This window comes from Microcaecilia unicolor, chromosome 2, assembly GCF_901765095.1.
Source record: "Microcaecilia unicolor chromosome 2, aMicUni1.1, whole genome shotgun sequence".
Classification (NCBI taxonomy): domain Eukaryota; kingdom Metazoa; phylum Chordata; class Amphibia; order Gymnophiona; family Siphonopidae; genus Microcaecilia; species Microcaecilia unicolor.
Genome location: NC_044032.1, coordinates 654,009,032 through 654,030,172, shown reverse-complemented (window position 1 = coordinate 654,030,172; position 21,141 = coordinate 654,009,032). Strand labels below are relative to the sequence as shown.

The window sequence follows — 21,141 nt, the reverse complement described above, 5'->3', positions numbered from 1 at the left end:
ATGTGGTAATGGCGGTAAGTGTATCAGGGTTTAAAAAAAGTTTGGACAAGTTCCTGGAGGAAAAGTCCATAGTCTGTTATTGGGATGGACATGGGAGAAGCCACTGATTGCCCTAGGAATGGTAGCATGGAATGGTGCTACTAATTGGATTTCTGCCAGATACTTGTGACGTGGATTGGGAAGGGGACAGAAATGGGAGTTGATATACTGCCTTTTTGTGGTTTTCACAACTACATTCAAAGTGGTTTACATAGTATATACAGGTACTTATTTGTATCTGGGGCACTGGAGGGTTATGTGACTTGACCAGAATCACAAGGAGCTACAGTGGGAATTGAACCCACTTCCCCAGGATCAAAGTCCGCTGCACTAACCACTAGGCTACTCCTCCACTCCTTTGCTGAAAGCAGGATACTGGACTAGATGGACCACTGGTCTGACCCAGTATGGCTATTCTTATGTTTTTATCTCACCACTTATGCATATTAAGGCACATTCATATTTTCATACACACACGTATGTGCTGTTTCTTTGTGTTACTATAAAGGATTTGTGCAGTTGTACTATGATTTGCAGTGTTTGTAGATTACTACAGAGAAGGTTGTTTCAAAAACTAAACATCAACCTCTGCCATGAGCATGAAATAATTCATAATGAAAAAGGTTGATCTTTCTTAAACTATACAATGGGTTACTGGTACACCACATTAAAGATAAGCTTTTATAATAAATGAGCAAATGTACAGTATTTTCATTGAGTTGGCTGTCAAAAAAGTGACTTCAAATATTATCACTCCACTGTTCACTATAATCAAAAGATTAACAAGCAGAATTATTGCTGCTTCCTCTTCTGAATTTCTAGACATCTTACCTTGGGTATTGTAACATTGGCCTGCAGACCTTTAATTGTCACACTGTCTTGTTTAAGTGACAGATTTGTCTGAGTCTGTCCAGGTCTTTCTGTTTCACTGCCAGCATTTTCCATTTTTGATCGACTGTCCTGTTTAGTGGACATCTACAATAATAAAAAAGATTTAGGATAGTACGGTGGTTAACTACAGAAAGCTGAAACTCCAATATTATAACTGTCATCAATTCACTTTATGTTTATCAAAATGTTCTTTATACTGTCTTTTGGAGCACATCACAGCAGTTCACAAAAACAACATAAATTCAAGTTGTGGAGGGGTAAAAGATGGATATAATTAGAAAATAAAAGAAATTAACTCCTGCCCAACTCCATCCACACATCTAAACTGAGGCTGAGTGGTTATAATCTGAAGGCTTGGACACAGAAATAGGACTTCAACTAAATGCCTGGAATTGTCATATGCAAATATATTACAGCACAAAATTGTTCAAATTGTAAAGTTTTGAAAGCTTACATTGCCTGAGAATGCTGATTTGCTGTTCTGCACAGCTTCACTGAGGACCTTTCCATGCAAGTCATCAACGATTGCTGCTGGATGGCGTGTGCTAGTAAAATGCACCATTGCTTCAATATACCTGTAAGGGTGGATAAAGAGAAACCTCCTGTACAAAAGCAGCCCATGTTTATACCTCTCAGTAATTCCCATCTAGCAGATAACATTTTGGAGAAATCACTTCCGGTTCACTTCCCATATCCTGTAATGAGCCAGGCTCAATTTCTGGAGGAAGGGCCTGGGGTGCTGTTCTATCACTTCTTTTCAGATTCCAGGGCAGCAGCCCCTCTCTTTCAGTAGGGGAGGGGGTTGAGTCTGGAGCAGGGCAGTCATTCCTTAATTCAATCTCTCTTCTCTTGTTGATCCTGCCTCTTAACCCAGCTCCACAGTTCCACTTCCTTTTCATCTAAACATTAAGTTCTGATATAACACAGTTCAATCTGGACATAACTGAAAACCTAATACATGTAACACAAGGAGGGAGGAGAGGCAGAAAATGCTTCAGTGGCAGTGACACATGGGTCCCTATGCCACCAGTAGCACAAGACATGGGGGCTGTGGGAGAAAAAAATAACCACAAAAATGATTTCAAAAAGAGCAAAAGCAAAAAAAATGCTAGCATCAATATTCAAAGCAATTTAACTGGGCAAGAGAAGCTCCGTCCAGTTAAATCGAAGCCAGAGGGCCAGCAGCTGGATAAAGGCAAACCGGTTGATATTGTACATCTGGATTTTCAATAAGCATTTGACAAAGTACCTCATGAAAGACTCCAGAAAAAATTGGAGAGTCATGGGATAGGAGGTAGTGTGAATTAAAAACTGGTTAAAGGATAGAAAACAGAGACTAGGGTTAAATGGTCAGTATTCTCAATGGAGAAGGGTAGATAGTGGGGTTCCTCAGGGGTCTGTGGTGGGACCGCTGCTTTTTAACATGTTTATAAATGATCTAGAGATGGGAGTACCTTAATTAAATTTGTTGACGACACAAAGTTATTCAAAGTTGTTAAATCGCGAGAGGGTTGTGAAAAATTACAAAAGGATCTTACAAGACTGGGAGACAAGGCATCTAAATGGCAGGTGATGTTTAATGTGAGCAAGTGCAAAGTGATGAATGTGGGAAAGAGGAACCCAAATTATAGCTACGTAATGCAAGGTTCCATGTTAGGAATCACCGACCAAGAAAGGAATCTCGGCATCGTTGTTGATGACATGTTGAAACCTTCTGCTCAATGTGCTGCTGCGGCTAAGAAAGCAAATAGAATGTTAGGTATTATTAGGAAAGGAATGGAAAACAAAAATGAGAATGTTATAATGCCTTTGTATCGCTCCATAGTGCGACCGCACCTCGAATACTGTGTTCAATTCTGGTCGCCGCATCTCAAAAAAGATATAGTGGAATTAGAAAAGGTGCAGAGAAAGGCGACGAAAATGATAAAGGGGATGGAACGACTTCCCTATGAAGGAAAGCTAAAGCATCTAGGGCTCTTCAGCTTGGAGAAACGGCGGCTGAGGGGAGATATGATAGAGGTCTATAAAATAATGAGTGGAGTTGAACGGGTAGATGTGAAGCGTCTGTTCACGTTTTCCAAAAATACTAGGACTAGGGGGCATGCAATGAAGCTACAATGTAGTAAATTTAAACCAAATCGGAGAAACTTTTTCTTCACTCACTGGAATTCGTTGCCAGAGAACGTGATAAAGGCAGTTAGAGTTTAAAAAAGGCTTAGTGGAGTTTAAAAAAGGTTTGAATGCTTCCTAAAGGAAAAGTCCATAGACCGTTATTAAATGGACTTGGGGAAAATCCACTATTTCTGGGATAAGCAGTATAAAATGTTTTGTACATTTTTGAGATCTTGCCGGGTATTTGTGACCTGGATTGGCCCCTGTTGGAAACAGGATGCTGGGCTGGGAAGATCCCAAAAATGTACAAAACATTTTATACTGCTTATCCCAGAAATAGTGGATTTTCCCCAAGTCCATTTAATAATGGTCTATGGACTTTTCCTATAGGAAGCCGGGCAAACCTTTTTTAAACTCCGCTAAGCTAACCGCCTTTACCATGTTCTCCAGCAACAAATTCCAGAGTTTAATTACATGTTGAGTGAAGAAAATTTTTCTCCGATTCTTTTTAAATTTACTACATTGTAGCTTCATCGCATGCCCCCTAGTCCTAATATTTTTGGAAAGCGTAAACACACATTTCACATCTACCCATTCCACTCCACTCATTATTTTATAGACCTCTATATATCTTCCCTCAGCTGCCTTTTCTTCAAGCTGAAGAGCCCTAGCCGCTTTAGCCTTTCTTCATAGGGAACAATACATTTTTTTAGACATTAGTGATAGGAGGAAGTGTAAAAGTAGCATTGCTAGACTCAAAAGTGACAAGGAGGAATATGTAGAAGCTGATAAAGATAAGGCAGAACTGCTTAACAAATATTTCTGTTCTATGATCACAACTGAAGGGCCAGGAGCAGGACCATAGAAGACAAATAGAAATGGAGGGGTGGTAGTCACTGAATGATTTTCAGAGGACTGTGTTCATGAGGAGCTAGCTAAACTAAAGGTGGACAAAGCGACGGGGCTGGATGGCATACAGAAGGTACTGAAGGAAATTAGGGAAGTTCTAGCGGCTCCGCTGGCTGACCTTTTCATTCTTCTTTAGAGTATGGAGTGGTTCCCGAGGACTGGAGAAGAGCAGATGTGGTTCTCCTCCACAAAAGCAGAATTAAGGAAGAGGATGGGAACTACAGGCTGTGGTAAGTACATTAATGCAAACTCTTTTAAACCAGAGAATACTAAAGTTTTTGGAACCCAATGAAATACAGGACCCGAGGTAACATGATTTCACTAGAAGCAGGTCTTTCAGAGAAATCTGGTTAATTTCTTTGACTGGGTGATCAGAGAGTTGGATCGAGGGAGAGCGCTCGATGTGGTGTATTTAGACTTTCGCAAAGCCTTTGACATGGTTCCACATAGCTGGCTAATAAATTGAGTGCTCTCGGCATGGGCCCTAAAGAGACTGACTGGATTAGGAACTGGTTGAGTGGAAGATGACAGAGGGTAGTGGTAAATGGCGCTCATTCTGAGGAAAAGGATTTTACCAGTGGTGTGCTGCAAGGTTCGGTTCTTGGGCCGGTTCTTTTTAACATTTTTGTAAACAATTTTGCTGAAGGGCTGTTTGGTAAGGTTTGCCTCTTTGCGGATGATAGCAAAATCTGCAATAGGCAGACACCCCTGAGCAAATGGCAAATGCAGCCACTATGGAACTGTTTATCTACCCCTCTATAGATTTAAATAACAATTCCAGCACACTCCAATACTTACATTCATGTTCCTGGAAAAAAAGATGACTCTTTACACCTACCTATCTAAAGCTTCTGCTACGAGTGGGCTCAGGACAACATCCACTGTCCCTTTAACTTCCACAATGGCTGTTGTTCTAGTTTGACAAACTGGTTGATCCAGGGTCCATTCCTCAGTTAGAGTTTCATCATAAGCGGGATCCATGCTCTTCTTTTCCAGAGGAGTGTAAGGGGTACTACAGAAGCCAAACAGATGAAGAAGCTATGCTTTTACAAAGAAGTGCTAAGTTTACATCAATACTTTACAACAATTGTCTTGTATTAGTGACAACAACTTTGAATTACTGCTATTACATGCTAGCTAGCTGCCAAAACAGAAAAAAAAAAAGAAGAAGTTATATTCTAGATTCATGGTGATTTGTATTTAAGGCAAGGACGTTGTCCTGAAGGAGAATTAAGAAAATATGAGTTGCTGTATTGGGTCAGACCAAGACTTCGAGCCCAGTGTCTTGCTAGTTCAGGTCACCAGTACGAGACAGAGTCCCAAACAGCAGCACGATTCCATGTTATTTAGTCCCAGGGATAAAGCTTTCCCCCAGATCTACCTTCATAATGGTTTAGGGGCTTTTCCTCCAGCAAACTGTCCAAACCTTTCTTAAACCCAGCTACATTAACTGCTTTTACTACAGCTCCAGCAAGAGGTTCCAGGGCATAAGTACCATATATATTCAACTATAAGCCAAGATTTTGGGGCCAAAATTGGGGTTTCTGCTTATAGTCGAGTTGGCATGTCTCTCTCCTGCCCCCCCCCCCCCCCCCCCCCCCCCCCCCCCGCATGTGGTAACAGGCATTTCTCTTACCAGTAAGCCTGGATGCTGACACAGAAATAACTGCAAGCAAGGCCAGTTGGGGGCCTTGAGCATATGCGCATGCTCAAGCATGCATAGATGCTTAAGGTCCCAGACTGCAGTTATTGTTTGTGTCAGCATCCAGGCTTACTGGTAAGAGAAATGCCTGTTACCACACTGTGGAAGGAGGAGGAGGAGGGACAGGGAAGAAGGAGAGAAATGCCTGGCACTGTGGGAGAAGGAGGGACAGGGAAGAGGAAGAGACATGCCAGTCACTGTAGGAAGAGGAAGGACATGGAAGACGGAGAGAAATGCCAGTTACTATGGTAGAGGAATACTTGAACAGAAGCCTTCAGCTTATGTATTAACGGTTTTTATTGATGATACGATGCTTAACAGAATCATAAAATTTAACATATTTCCTTGAAACATCACATTGTACTTATATACAGACATCTAAATTGCCATCATCAATAGTTTATCAATTTCTCCCACCCTCCCCCCATCATCCTCCCATCCCCCTCCTTCAGACAACCCACTGACCTTTATGCCCCATGTCTACCATCTAGACTCCGTGCCCCACCCTCCCACCTCCCTTCACTCTTTTTTTTTTTTATTAAGAAGTCTTTATTATGCATTTCAAAAATACAGATTTGCTTTGATACAATAAAAATGATGCACCTGTCCACAAATCTTACATAAACATAGGCAAAACCAGTACACTTTTCGTATACAACTGTAACATTCAAATCCAAACCTCAGTAGACTTCAGAAATTTTTCTTAAACTTTTCAATATTTGCTAATTATCCCACCTGTGTCCTACCCGCCCCCCCCCCCCCCTTCCCCCTTTCCCCCTTCCCTCCCTCCCATTTAATTTAGCGATGTAACTGTACAGGCTGTTATCATTATAACATCACACTGCAGAGTTTGCATAGTGATCAGAAAAATGTTTCCATATCGATTGCCATTTATTCATCTGGCGTTTTCTTACAGCTATCAACCTCTCCATCTCACACACATAGCTCAATTTGTTATGCCATTTTTTGATTGGCGGGACCCCTGTCTGTTTCCAGTGGGAAGCTATGGTGACTCTAGCAGCCCCCAGAGCCTGTTGCACCAAGATTTGTTGGGGCTTCTTGAGGCCTGGAGGTTTTACTGAGAAGAGAAAGAGCTCAGGAGTCCACGGAATTGAACATCCCACCCACTGCTGTAACCGAGCATGAACTGACTTCCAAAATGCCCGAACTTTTACACATCTCCACCACACATGACCCATATTCCCTCTTTGTCCGCATCCCCTCCAGCACAGCCCGGAAGAATCCAGAAATATGCGCTGAAGGCGATCCGGGGTGAGGTACCATCTGTATAATACTTTCATTGCATTTTCTTTAAATGGGACATGGCTATACACTCCGGCCACCTGTCTCTCTATTCTCTCCCACTCAGTCTCCCCCAGGGCCATTCCAGTCTCTTTCTCCCAACTCTTCCTATGTAGAGTATAGCTTGATACTTGTGCAGCAATACTGTGATATAATCGACTGATCAATCCCCGTGAGAAGGCAAATTTCTCACATATGTCTTCTAGGCACAGCCGTTCCCTTTTTATGACCTTACGTACAGCCTCGGTTTTAAGGAAATGGGCTAATTGACAATAGGCAAATTCATCCCCATCCTCTATGGAGTACTTGATCTTCAGGGTCTCAAACAGGATCAGAGAATCCTCCTCAAACATCTGACCCCAATTGCTCAGGCCCTCCAAATGCCACCGCTGAAAAGCCCCCGTTTCGTTCCCAGGTAAAAACATGGGATTAAATGCTATAGGGGCCATACGTGTTAGTATACAACGCCCTTTTGGAAACATGCTATCCCAATAGTGAAGAGTGACACATATGGACGGACACATACCCTCCCTCAGCACTCTGAAAGGCTTAGGAAGCCACATAAGCGATCCCAAGGGCCTCGTCCCCAAGGAATGTTGTTCAATATGCACCCATTGTCTATCAGGGTAATTCTGGTGCCATTCAATCGCAGCTTTCCCCTGAGCGGCCCTGTAATACCATAGAAGATTTGGGACACCCAATCCTCCCTTTCTCCTAACCTGGTAGAGCAACTGGCGCGCTAAACGCGGACGTTTACCCGCCCAGACGAATCGCATAATAGAGTCTTGCATGGATGCAAGGAGTCGCCTGGGCAGCATTACAGGTAGCGCTTGAAATAGATATAACAGACGGGGTAACACGTTCATCTTAACAATGGCTATCCTTCCGAACCACGAAACCTCCTGATCTCCCCAACGCTCTAGGTCTAGCTTGATGGTGCGGGTCAGCCCTTTATAGTTGGCCTCGGTTAGTTCAGATAGGTTGGAAGTAATATGTACCCCCAGGTATTTAATGTGTTTTGTAGCCCACCGGAACTGATGTTGTGCCTTCAAGGTCTCTACTATGTCCTCTGGAAGTGAAACATTCAAAGCCTCCGACTTTGTCATATTGACTTTGAAACCAGAAACTGCTGAATATTCCTCTATAAGACACAAAAGGTTAGAGAAAGTGGGCACAGGACGAGTGACATATAATAAAATATCATCCGCGAAAAGAGCTACCTTATGTGTTCTATCCGCTACACGGGCCCCATATACTCCCGGATCTGACCTTAGTTTGGAAGCAAACGGCTCCATAACCATTGCAAATAAAAGGGGTGACAACGGGCATCCCTGCCTAGTTCCCCTTTGGAGTCCAAACAGATCTGAATTACTCCCATTGATCCGGACACACGCTTGAGGAGAATCATATAGTGCCTGGATCCATTTCCTAAATTGGGCTCCAAACCCCATGGCCTCCAGAACTTTATACATGAAGGGCCAATGGACCCTATCGAAAGCTTTTTCTGCGTCCAAGCTAAGTAGACACAGAGGCCGTTTAGTATTTTTTGCTAGGTATATAAGGTCCAGGGTACGCCTGATGTTATCTGTGGCTTTACGGTGCGACACAAACCCAACCTGGTCGGGATGTATGAGTGTCGGCATCAGTGGCGCCAGTCTGTTTGTCAGCACTTTAGCCAGTATTTTAACATCTGAGTTCAAGATTGAAATAGGTCTATAAGAACCACAGTCAACCGGATCTTTATCTGGCTTAGGCAATACCGCAATCCATGCCTCCATCATTGAGGTGGGCAACTTCCCCCCCCCCTTCCCACCTGATTGAACAGGTCCGCGAGAAGTGGGGCCAGTTCTATTGCAAATTTCTTATAGAATTCATTCGGGAGCCCATCCAATCCGGGCGACTTACAGGAGGGCAGGCCGCGCATTGCCTCCTGTACCTCAAGTGGAGTAATGGGTTTATCTAACAATTCTCGGTGCTGGAGTGTTAGGCTTGAAATCTCACTATCAGCCAGGTATGTATCGATAGATTCCGAGGGGGGTGCGATCTCTTGTGTATAGAGTGTTTGATAAAATTCCCTAAAGCGTTTACGAATAAGGTCTGATTTATATATTGTGGAACCTGTGCCATCACGTATCTGCTTTACTGTACGATCAACTTTTTGCCTCTTTAATTTAATAGCCAGGAGCCGGCCAGCCTTGTTGGCAAATTCGTATACTCCAGCCCTTAACCTCTCTCGGCCCATGTTAAGCTGTTCTGTATAGATGGAGTCCAGCTTCATCCGTTCTCCACGCAGTTGGGTCAATATGTGAGGTGCCCACGAGCGTGTGCTTGCTAGTTTTAAAAAATAACCCCTTGAGACCGCCTTCATTGCATCCCACACAATAGCTAAGGATGGGCCTGAATTAAGATTGAACTCTAAGTATTCCTTCAACAACTTTCTATAGCCGTCTTCCACCTCCTGTTCTAGCAACAAGCTTGTGTTCAGTGTCCATCTCCTATCCTTTATTTCCAATTTTATATTCGGCAAGGTGACCCATACAGGTGCATGGTCGGAGATCGTTATGTTGCCTATTCTAGCTGTTGGACCTTGCTCTACCAGTGAGACATCTACAAATATATGGTCAATACGAGAATAAGAATTGTGCACTGGGGAGTGATATGTATAATCTCTGTCCGCCACATGTGTCAATCTCCATAGATCTAGTGTACCTAGGGAATGTGCCAATGACTCCAGAGCTAGAGCCTCTCTTCTCCCTTCCGTATTGATAGGTCCCGTTCTATCCAAATCTGGGTTAAGGACTGCATTAAAATCACCCCCCATTATTAAAGGGCCCTGCACAAATAAGGCTAGCAAATTCTTCACCCTAGTAAAGAACTCTGCCTGCCCACTGTTGGGGGCATATACAGACGCTATCGTTAAGTCAACCTGGTCTATTTGGACGTGTAAGAATATAAACCGCCCTCCCGGGTCTTTCTTTATTCGTAGCACCTTTACCGCTACTGCTGAGTGAAACATTACAGCCACCCCTCTTTTCTTGGAGGCCTCAGATGAAGCACAATAGACCCCAGGGTATCCCGAGCAGGAGAGAAGTTTTTCATGTTTGCTTCGGAGGTGTGTCTCCTGCAGGAGAACCACATGTGGCTTCAACTGTTGTAGCTCTTTATAGAGCTTCTGCCTCTTTTGGGGCATATTCAAACCTTTAACATTATAGGATAATATTTTTAATTCAGCACACATTATTCAAGATGTAAATAGCGTGCAACTTTGATATTGACAGCAGCTTTACATTCCAATTTGCATCACAATATAAGTGTAAGAACATTTCAGTCACCCAGCATTTAGTACAGTCTATACATAAGTTCCTTTCAGTCACCCCGTCCCCCCCTTCTATGACCTTACCCCAAGATCCCTTTCGTAATCGCATCCCTCCCTCCTCCCATTGTTCTCCCCCCTTCCCTACCCTCCCTTCTAGTTCCCAACCCTTGAAAGCCCTCCTAGTTCCCCCACTCCCACCAGGTCTACCTAATTCCATCCCCCCACCAGACAGTGCCTTAGGCACCGAATGGGTTATCAGAGAAAGAAACCTCTCCGACCAGGTAGGCCACCCTTCCCCCTCCCTCACAAAACACAGCTCCCCTCTCTTTTGATCTATAGCTCATGATGCTATTCATCTGTGGCACACCCACCCCTTATAGGAGCATATACCACTTGAAAACTTTCCCACTTCCAGACAGTTTGATAAATCCCATTATGCTGACATCAATACTTATAACAGAGTTTACCAGTGTACAAACCAATTCAGTTCCTTTATTTCTGAGTCTTCTGACCCACACGCTTCCACTTCTGCAAGCGAGCTTTCGTGGAAGGCGCTATCTCTGTTGGCAGCGCAGATGTCGGGGTCAGGCCTGCATCGTGTAAGATCTGCCATGCTTCAGAGACCCGGCGAAGCCGGAGCTGTTTGCCTTTTAATTCAAAACATACAGCAAAAGGGAAGCTCCAGCGATATGCAATTTTTTCCTTATTTAGGATCTCCAGGACTGGTTTCATTGCCCTCCTTTGAGCCAGCGTGTACAATGAAAGGTCTTGAAACACTGTAATCCGCGCTTCTTTATATTCTAGCGTGGTCAGCTGGCGAGCCCGCTGCCAGACCCGTTCCTTAAATGTGAAGGATGTAAAGCGCACAATTATATCTCTAGGCCTGTTTGCCATTGTTTTACCCAGTGCCCTGTGTGCACGATCTATCTCCAACTCTCCAGGGGTGTAACTCTCTCCCATGATGTGTTCGCAGAGAGTTTGCACGACAGTTGGAATATCTTCGCCGCCGCCATTTTCAGGTACTCCCCGAAATCTCAAATTGTGTCTGCGCCCTCTATTTTCTAAATCATCCAGCTTATATTGTAGCTCCTCAGCCTGGTCAGCCAGTTGACCGATGCGTGCGTCCATGGCCGCGTTAGCCTCTGCTTGTTCGTCGGCTCTCTCTTCTAATGTCACCACGCGGCCTCCCAGCTCCCGTAGATCCATGCTGATGGAGTCCACGTGTTCCAGAATTTCCACCCTGGATGCCTTAATTTCTTCGCGTATTGCTTCAAGGCAATTCGCAAGATCTTTAGGGTAACTTTTCTTTTTAAGCGCCGAACTTCGCCGATCCACGTGGGAAGACGCAGTGTCAGAGTCTGATGAGTGCCGCTGCTCCGGGGAAGCATGGCGCGACAGGCCTTTCGCCGTCTGCCTTGTCAAGTGGCGTTCTCCCTCCCGCGTCTGCGAGGTCGTAATTTTGCTCATTATGTGGAGCAGGCTATTCCAACCTTGTCCACCCGATTTGGCACTGGATTTGTAATGGGGCACCACAGAAAATAGCTCTATTCAGCGGGGAAGTGCAGGAGCAAGAGTTTTAGGCAGCCATCTAATCTCGTGACGTCACTTCCTCCCCACCTCCCTTCACCCTTTTAATCAACATAAGTGTTCACTCTATCATTGTTCGTTCAGACGTTCCAGGCAACCCTACCATCTATGATATCATATTTTATGTTAACTATGGTCCCTTTCCCTGCAGGACTGTTGATAGGGTACCATGGAACAAGTACCTGCAACTGAAGCGGGGAGCGGTTTTCTCTGCTCGCCCCCCCGCTCGTCTGCGTCACCCTTGGAGTGAATCCCTCTATTCCCGATAGGCCCCCGTACTTCATATAATGAACTAAATCCCCTTACAGTAGAACTTGAGAGAAAAAAAAAAAAAAAACCACTTTTTTATAAGCTATTCAGTATTAAGCTTCGCGCACGCGGCGCCAGGGACTGGATGTAAGGTCTCCAAATCTCCAGGAACTGTGTTCTCTTCTTCGGGGAAATTCCCACCGCCCTACGTTCATGCAATAAAAGCTTGTGAACTCTGTTTCTCCAATGCCAGAACTCTGGTGGGTCCACACTCAACCACCCAGTCATAATCAATTTTTTCCCCAGCAGGCAGGCTTTGCGGACCAATGTCTTCTGACTTCCTCGTTGGAGGACAAAGAGCTCGTGTTTGTCAAGGATAATCCCCATAAAGGAACAAGTAATCCGAGATCCCACTAAGCCCTCCAGATATTGTATTATGTTCTGCCAGAACCTTTGCACCCCGGGGCATTCCCACAGGCAATGATAAAATGTACTTTCTCGTTGCCGGCACTTAGAACATAGTGGGTCCGGCACTCCCCCCATCTTGAATACCTGTAGTTTGGTCATGTATGCTCGATGTAAGATTCGATATTGACATTCCCGTAGTGTCGCATTGATCGAGATCTCAGGTATACGAGATGCCAACTTTCTATAATCCAGCGCTAAACTGGGCTTCTGCATATCTCGTGCCCAACGCGCGGTAATTGCTTCAGTCTTTTTCTGAGGACCCATCGCCCATAGAGCCTTGTGCAGTCCCGATATTGTGAGCCGCTCCCCAGGTACTGTTTTGAAAAATTCCCTGATTTTCTTCCCATGTCCACTAGTAAGCTTTTCAATATGTAGGGATCTAATATAATGAGCTAATTGCTGATGAGCGAATGTGTGACTAATAGTGAAACCAACTCCCAGAGCGCCCAAATTTAACAGACCTCCTCTGGTCCCCAATACGTGTTCCAACCTCGTAATCCCCTGTGAGGCCCACCTTCGAAACACCCTGTTTTCTGACCCAGGTGAGAAGTTTGGGTTACCTTGTAGCGGCAATATATCCGATATATCCCCTTCCAGCCCCCAGTAGCTATTGAGATCTCGCCAGATCGCCCGCATTGGTTCCAATAACAAGCTTCCCTTAAATTTATTTGGCAATTTATTCTTTGCCTCGTGAAGTAAATAATGTGGATGAAATGGCACGAAAAAAACCTGTTCCAATTTCCACGGGGTGAAGTCTTGTTTATCTAATAACCAGTTCCCCAGATGCCTCAACAAACACGCTTGGTTGTATTTTTTAATATCTGGGAGCCCTATGCCTCCTGTTTTCCAAGAGCCTACCAGTATATCCAAGGGTGCTTTAGGCTTCCCCCCCCCCCCCCCCAAATAAACTGTTGTAAGTACTTATGGAACTGCTTAACATCTTTATTTTTTAAGCGCAACGGTAAAACCTGTAGTGTATAGAGCCATCGGGGAAACTCCACCATGCGGAACAGCTGGACCCTCCCGTGTAACGTCAATGGCAAGACCTCCCATTGCTTCAGCCGACATCTCATATTATCCAGTAGTTTAGTAAAGTTGAGAGTGTAAAAGGCCTTTGTGCTCATGGCCACCTGTACTCCTAAGTATGTGAAACACTCCCTGGCCCACTTTAAAGGAAAATCATTCCCCCACTCCATCCTCACGCTATCTGTGTCTGTTAATGCCAAAGATTTGGAATAGTTTATTTTAAAGCCAGCAAAGTCTCCATACTCCTGAAACAATTCCAACAGGGCTCCCAACGACCTCTTGGGTTCTGTAAGATGCACTAATAAGTCGTCCGCAAATGCAGATATTTTAAAGCCAACAGAACCCCAGGTAACCCCCACGATCTCCGGGTGAGACTCAATCTCTCGTATCAATGGGTCTAAAGTCAGAACAAATAATAGCGGAGAGAGAGGACACCCTTGCCTCACTCCCCTCCTTATCAAAAACGGTTGCGACCCTACCCCATTTATCCACATGTACGCTTGGGGGTCTGAGTAAAGAGCCCCCACTGCATTCCTAAAAAATCCCCCAATACCAACCCTCTGCAAAACTTTAAACATGAAGTGCCATACCACCCGATCAAAGGCCTTCTCTGCATCAAAGCTTATTAGCAGAGAAGGCCGTTTCTGCTCCTTCACTTTCTCCAAAGAAGCGATAAGAGCTCTGACATTACTTACCACCGATCTGCCCTTCACAAACCCCACTTGCGGTGAGGCCACCAAGTCTGGCAGCACTCGCCTTCAGCTTATATTCAAGTTAACATTATTCCCCCCTTTTCCCAGCTTATATTCGGATGGGCATATATTCGAGTATATATGGTATATGTTGACTGAAAAAACATTTTCTATTTGTTTTATCTGTTGCTGTGTAACTTCATTGCATGTCCCCTAGTCTTTGTATTTTTTGATAGAGTGATCAATTTGTATTTACCTGTTCCACTCCATTCAGGATTTTATAGACCTCTATCATATCTCTCCTCAGCTGTTTTTTCTCCAAGCTGACGAGCTTTAACTACTACTACTACTATTTAGCACTTCTATAGTGCTACAAAGCTTACGCAGCACTGCACAAATATAGCCTCTCCTCATACTCTTCATAAAGGCGGTTAATAAATCCCAATAACTAAATATGAGAGAGCTATTCTATTCATTTAATCATTTTGGTCACCCTTTTCTGTACCTCTTCTAGTTCCACTACATCTTCTTTAAGATGTAACAACCAGATTTGCACACAATACTCAAGATGCGGTCTCACCATGGAACAATACAGAAGCATTATGATATTCTCTGTTTTATTATCTATTCCTTTTCTTTTTTTTTTGTTTATTTTGAAATTTTTCATTGAATACAGGTTCAGATCAAAACATCATTCTTTTCCAACTGAGCAAAATCCAACATCAAAAGCTCAACATTTATTTTTGTACATTTGTACCCCGCGCTTTTTCCCACTCATGGCAGGCTCAATGCGGCAGGGAATGGAGGGTTAAGTGACTTGCCCAGAGTCACAAGAAGCTGCCTTGTGCCGGAAATCGAACTCAGTTCCTCAGTTCCCCAGGACCAAAGTCCACCACCCTAACCACTAGGCCACTCCTCCACTCTCAAACATATAGAAAAAATTAAACGCATATATCTTCCCCTGCTCTCCCCCACTCCTAAACCCTCTTTTCCCACTTCTCTCTGCCCCCAATCCCCCCCCCCTAGAAGACTTTAGTTATGATCAGATACCGCTTCACTTTGTACCCTTCACCACTTGTCATGTGTGTCCCATATTTTGTAAGAGTGAGCTATGGTTCCCTTTCTTATAGCTGTAAGTTTGGACATCAGCCTCACATTGTCCAACCTTTCCAGAACTCTCTGCAGTCCCGGTATTTGTGGTTTCTTCCATGCTGCTGCAAAAGTCATCTTGCCTGCCAAGAACAGCTGAGTCGCAAATTGATGAGTGACTCGGTTAATTCCCTTTGGTTTAAAATGTAACAAACAGCTGTCCATGGTCACAGGGTACTCAACTACTGCTACTTTGTTCAAAAAAGCCACAATGTCAGCCCAAAATATTTGCGCATGATCACATTTCCACCAGATATGAAACATGTCCCCCTGGGCTTCACATTGTTGCCAGCATAGCGCAGATCCAGTTTTGTACATTTTTACCAGGCGACTAGGTATGTAATACCAACAGTATAGGATCTTATGACCGCTCTTCTGTCAAAGCACTGGAGGTAGAGACTCGTAATAGAGATTTAAATATTTGTACCCATTGTGTAAGCTCATAAGTCACTCCCAAGGCCTCTTCCCCCTTAGCTGTATAGTGCTCCACTGGGGTATCGTAAAATAGTAAGGCCTTGTAAAGTCTGGTAATGCCTCCTCGACCTCCCCCCTTCATCATTCCCTGTTCCAGAAGCGTTTCGGTCAAGCTAAGTTCATCCTCTGCCCGGCGCTTGATAAAGTCCTTTACCTGCATGTACTGAAAAGCCTGTAAAGGGGAAAGCCCATGTTCCTGGCACAGTTCTGAGTGGGAGACCGTTTTCCCTTTTTCATACATCTTACCTAATTCACACAGACCCATTTTTTCCCACTCTAAGTAGGCGTCACCAGTTTGCCCTAGCCCAAATTTAGGGGCAAATCTAAGGAACATGTGTGTGTAGTATGTTCGCCCTGGAAAAATCGCTAGGGGCCATTGTAATAGTGGGGGACTGTCCTTAATTATTTCCCCTAACTTTTGTTTTGGGAGTTATGGCACCGCCTCTAAGGGATCTGAGCCCCACCATCCCTGCTCCATTTTACTGCCCGACTTCCCTGCCTTTCGTATCCATATAGCTAATATTCTTAAGTGTGCAGCCTGGTAGTATCTTTGTAGGGAAGGCACCCCCATATCTACTCTCTCTTTTGGTTGGTACATAGTCTCCCTTCTGACTCGGGGTGGCCGTTTTTTCCATATAAATGCAAAGATTTTCCTCTGCAGGCCCCGTATGTAGCCTTTGGGCATCTCTATAGGTAGTGCCATAAAGAGATATAGAAGCTTTGGGAGAATCATCATTTTACGGCACTGATCCGCCCCATCTATGACAGGGTTAGTCCCTACCATCTTTCCAACTCCAGGAATAACTCTCATGTTTTATCTGGGAAATTATTGTTAAAGAGTACAGTTTCTGAAATCCAGAGGATTACAGGATCCGAGCAGAATGGTTTGAGCAGATTTGGTCCTGTTAAACTAAGCTGATTAATTTCTTTGACTGGGAGATCAAAAATTTGGATTGGAAACACACTACATATCATATATTTGGATTTCAGTTAAGTGTTGTTTTAAACTTATAATCAATGAAAACATCCTTGATATGAACAGTAAAGTGACTGCCTGGGTACAGGTCTGGCCATGTGAACACATTCACTTTCTTTTTAGTTTGCTCGGAATTGTTCTGTTGAAAAATCAATCTTCTCCCCAGTCCCAGGTCTGTGGCAGAAAAGAAAAGTTTTTCCTCCAGGAACTGCAAGCACTCTACTCCATCTTCCTCTTTAACTTCAAAATATACCTCCAAGTATAAATTCAGGGGAGGTGGGCCTCTCTAATTATCAAGGAGGCTCTGAAATAAGTGGTCAAAGAATAAGGGTGAAAAAGGTGGAAAGAACAAGAGTACTCTAGGAAAAAGTATTTATTTACTATAAGGTAAAGGAAACATGGGATATGCACAAAGCGAAGGAAGTTGATTTGGATGCAGCCTATTCAATCATCACATTCTGTAAATCATGTCTCACCTGGATGTTGAGCCCATCAGCTGCATTCCCCTGTCCAGCAGAGCATTGGCAGAAAGGCCCTGTTTTACAACCTAAAATAAATAAAAAGAATTTTAGATAATTGTAGCTTTAATGAAATGGCTTTATTATGAATCACTTGACACACTGTCTGCTTTTCTAGGTTCCAAGCAAACTATTATTACAGAAAAGGAGGGCAAAAAAGGACTTTGAGAAGAAATTAGCGTTGGAAGCAAAAATACATAGTAAAAAATTTTTTAGATACATTAGCTTGACGGAGTTTAAAAAGGGGTTAGATAGATTCCTAAAGGACAAGTCCATAGACCGCTATTAAATGGACTTGGAAAAATTCCGCATTTTTAGGTATAACTTGTCTGGAATGTTTTTACGTTTGGGGAGCGTGCCAGGTGCCCTTGACCTGGATTGGCCACTGTCGGTGACAGGATGCTGGGCTAGATGGACCTTTGGTCTTTCCCAGTATGGCACTACTTATGTACTTATGTACTTATGTAAAAGCAGGAAACCGGCCAAAGAGTCGGTTGGGCCGCTGGACGAAAATGGTGTTAAAGGGGCGATCAAGGAGGACAAAGCCGTAGCGGAGAAATTAAATGAATTCTTTGCTTCGGTCTTCACCGAGGAGGATTTGGGGGGGACACCGGTGCCGGAAAGAATATTTGAAGCGGGGGAGTCGGAGAAACTAAACAAATTCTCTGTAACCTTGGAGGATATAATGGGTCAGTTCAGCAAGCTGAAGAGTAGTAAATCACCGGGACCTGATGGTATTCATCCCAGAGTATTAATAGAACTAAAAAATAAACTTGCGGAGCTACTGTTAGAAATATGCAATCTGTCCCTAAAATCGAGTGTAATACCGGAAGACTGGAGGGTAGCCAATGTTACTCCGATTTTTAAGAAGGGTTCCAGAGGAGATCCGGGAAATTATAGACCGGTGAGTCTGACGTCGGTGCCGGGCAAGATGGTGGAGGCTATTATTAAGAATAAAATTGCAGAGCATATACAAAAACATGGACTGATGAGACAAAGTCAGCACGGATTTAGTGAAGGGAAGTCTTGCCTCACCAATCTAATGCATTTTTTTGAGGGGGTAAGCAAACATGTGGACAATGGGGAGCCGGTTGATATTGTATATCTGGATTTTCAGAAGGCGTTTGACAAAGTGCCGCACGAAAGACTCCTGAAGAAATTGCAGAGTCATGGAATCGGAGGTAGGGTATTATTATGGATTAAGAACTGGTTGAAAGATAGGAAGCAGAGAGTAGGATTGCGTGGCCAGTATTCTCAGTGGAGGAGGGTAGTTAGTGGGGTCCCGCAGGGGTCTGTGCTGGGTCCGTTGCTTTTTAATGTATTTATAAATGACCTAGAGATGGGAATAACTAGTGAGGTAATTAAATTCGCCGATGACACAAAATTATTCAGGGTCGTCAAGTCGCAGGAGGAATGTGAACGATTACAGGAGGACCTTGCGAGACTGGGAGAATGGGCGTGCAAGTGGCAGATGAAGTTCAATGTTGACAAGTGCAAAGTGATACATGTGGGTAAGAGGAACCCGAATTATAGCTACGTCTTGCAAGGTTCCACGTTAGGAGTTACGGATCAAGAAAGGGATCTGGGTGTCGTCGTCGATGATACGCTGAAACCTTCTGCTCAGTGTGCTGCTGCGGCTAGGAAAGCGAATAGAATGTTGGGTGTTATTAGGAAGGGTATGGAGTCCAGGTGTGCGGATGTTATAATGCCGTTGTATCGCTCCATGGTGCGACCGCACCTGGAGTATTGTGTTCAGTACTGGTCTCCATATCTCAAAAAAGATATAGTAGAATTGGAAAAGGTACAGCGAAGGGCGACGAAAATGATAGTGGGGATGGGACGACTTTCCTATGAAGAGAGGCTGAGAAGGCTAGGGCTTTTCAGCTTGGAGAAGAGACGGCTGAGGGGAGATATGATAGAAGTGTATAAATAATGAGTGGAATGGATCGGGTGGATGTGAAGCGACTGTTCACGCTATCCAAAAATACTAGGACTAGAGGGCATGAGTTGAAGCTACAGTGTGGTAAATTTAAAACGAATTGGAGAAAATTTTTCTTCACCCAACGTATAATTAGACTCTGGAATTCGTTGCCGGAGAACATGGTACGGGCGGTTAGCTTGACGGAGTTTAAAAAGGGGTTAGATAGATTCCTAAAGGACAAGTCCATAGACCGCTATTAAATGGACTTGGAAAAATTCTGCATTTTTAGGTATAACTTGTCTGGAATGTTTTTACGTTTGGGGAGCGTGCCAGGTGCCCTTGACCTGGATTGGCCACTGTCGGTGACAGGATGCTGGGCTAGATGGACCTTTGGTCTTTCCCAGTATGGCACTACTTATGTACTTATATATAAAGATTTTTTATGGCTGTTGCCCATTGGATCATATATCTTTACTGTCTTATCAGATAATTCGTCTGTCCATTTGTTCCAATTATTTACTGAATTTAAGCCTTCTGGCTGTAAATAAGATCAGTTATAAGCTTTTTTAGGACAGCTCTTTTAGTTATTTTTCAGTCAAACTGTGGAACTCAATTCCAGTTTGGAGTCAGAGCATAGAAGAACATTTCCAATTCAGACAAGCATTGAAAACTTTCTTATTTGATAAATATCTCTGAATTATGGTAGTTTCCAGATAGTGTTTGTAACATAGTAACATAGTAGATGACGGCAGAAAAAAAACCTGCACGGTCCATCCAGTCTGCCCAACAAGATATACATGCTACTTTTTGTGTATACCTTACCTTGAGATTTGTACCTGTCCTTTTCAGGGCACAGACCGTATAAGTCTGCCCAGCACTATCTCCACCTCCCACCACCGGCTAAGCTTCTGGGGATCCCTTCCTTCTGAGCAGGATTCCTTTATGTTTATCCCACGCATGTTTGAATTCCGTTACCGTTTTCATTTCCACCACCTCCCGCGGGAGAGCATTCCAAGCATCCACCACTGTCTCCGTGAAAAAATACTTCCTGACATTTTTCTTGGGTGGTGGATGCTTGGAATGCCCTCCCGCGGGAGGTGGTGGAGATGGTAACGGAATTCAAACATGGGTGGGATAAACATAAAGGAATCCTGTACAGAAGAAAGGGATCCTCAGGAGCTTAGCCTAGAATGGGTGGCAGAGCTGGTGGTTGGGAGGCGGGGCTAGTGCTGGGCAGACTTATACAGTCTGTGCTGGGGCTGGTGGTTGGGAGGGGGGACTAGTGCTGGGCAGACTTATACGGTCTGTGCCGGGGCTGGTGGTTGGGCGGCGGGGATAGTGCTGGGCAGACTTATACGGTCTGTGCCAGAGCCGGTGGTGGGTGGCAGGGATAGTGCTGGGCAGACTTATACGGTCTGTGCCAGAGCTGGTGGTTGGGAGGCGGGGTTGGTGGTTGGGAGGCGGGGATAGGGCTGGCCAGACTTATACGGTCTGTGCACTGAAGAGGACAGTACAAATAAAAAAAAGTAGCACATATGAATTTATCTTCTTGGGCAGACTGGATGGACCGTGCAGGTCTTTTTCTGCCGTCATCTACTATGTTACTATGTAGAATTTTTGGTGTAACACGCTTTGATTCCTGTTGGAGATACGTGGAATATAAAAACCAGGAATGGAATGGAATGGATGCAATAAGGGCTAAGCTAAATGCACTGCTTTGGGCAGGTCTGTGCACACATTTTTTAAGTTAAGCTTAATGATGAATGTAGGAAAAACCTTTTCACACAAAATAAACGTGCTTGTGTGCTCA

At 44.1% G+C, this 21,141-nt stretch overlaps 1 protein-coding gene across 1 annotated transcript in view; it reads right to left on the bottom strand.

Annotated features, from left to right (window-relative positions):
* The window catches only part of KIAA1109 (KIAA1109 ortholog), a 452,391-nt gene that overhangs the window by 269,147 nt on the left and 162,103 nt on the right, over positions 1 to 21,141 (bottom strand). Inside the window, 4 exon segments of the mRNA XM_030191772.1 lie at positions 871 to 1,014; positions 1,385 to 1,505; positions 4,790 to 4,963; positions 17,369 to 17,439. Coding sequence (XP_030047632.1) covers positions 871 to 1,014; positions 1,385 to 1,505; positions 4,790 to 4,963; positions 17,369 to 17,439 — 510 coding nt within the window.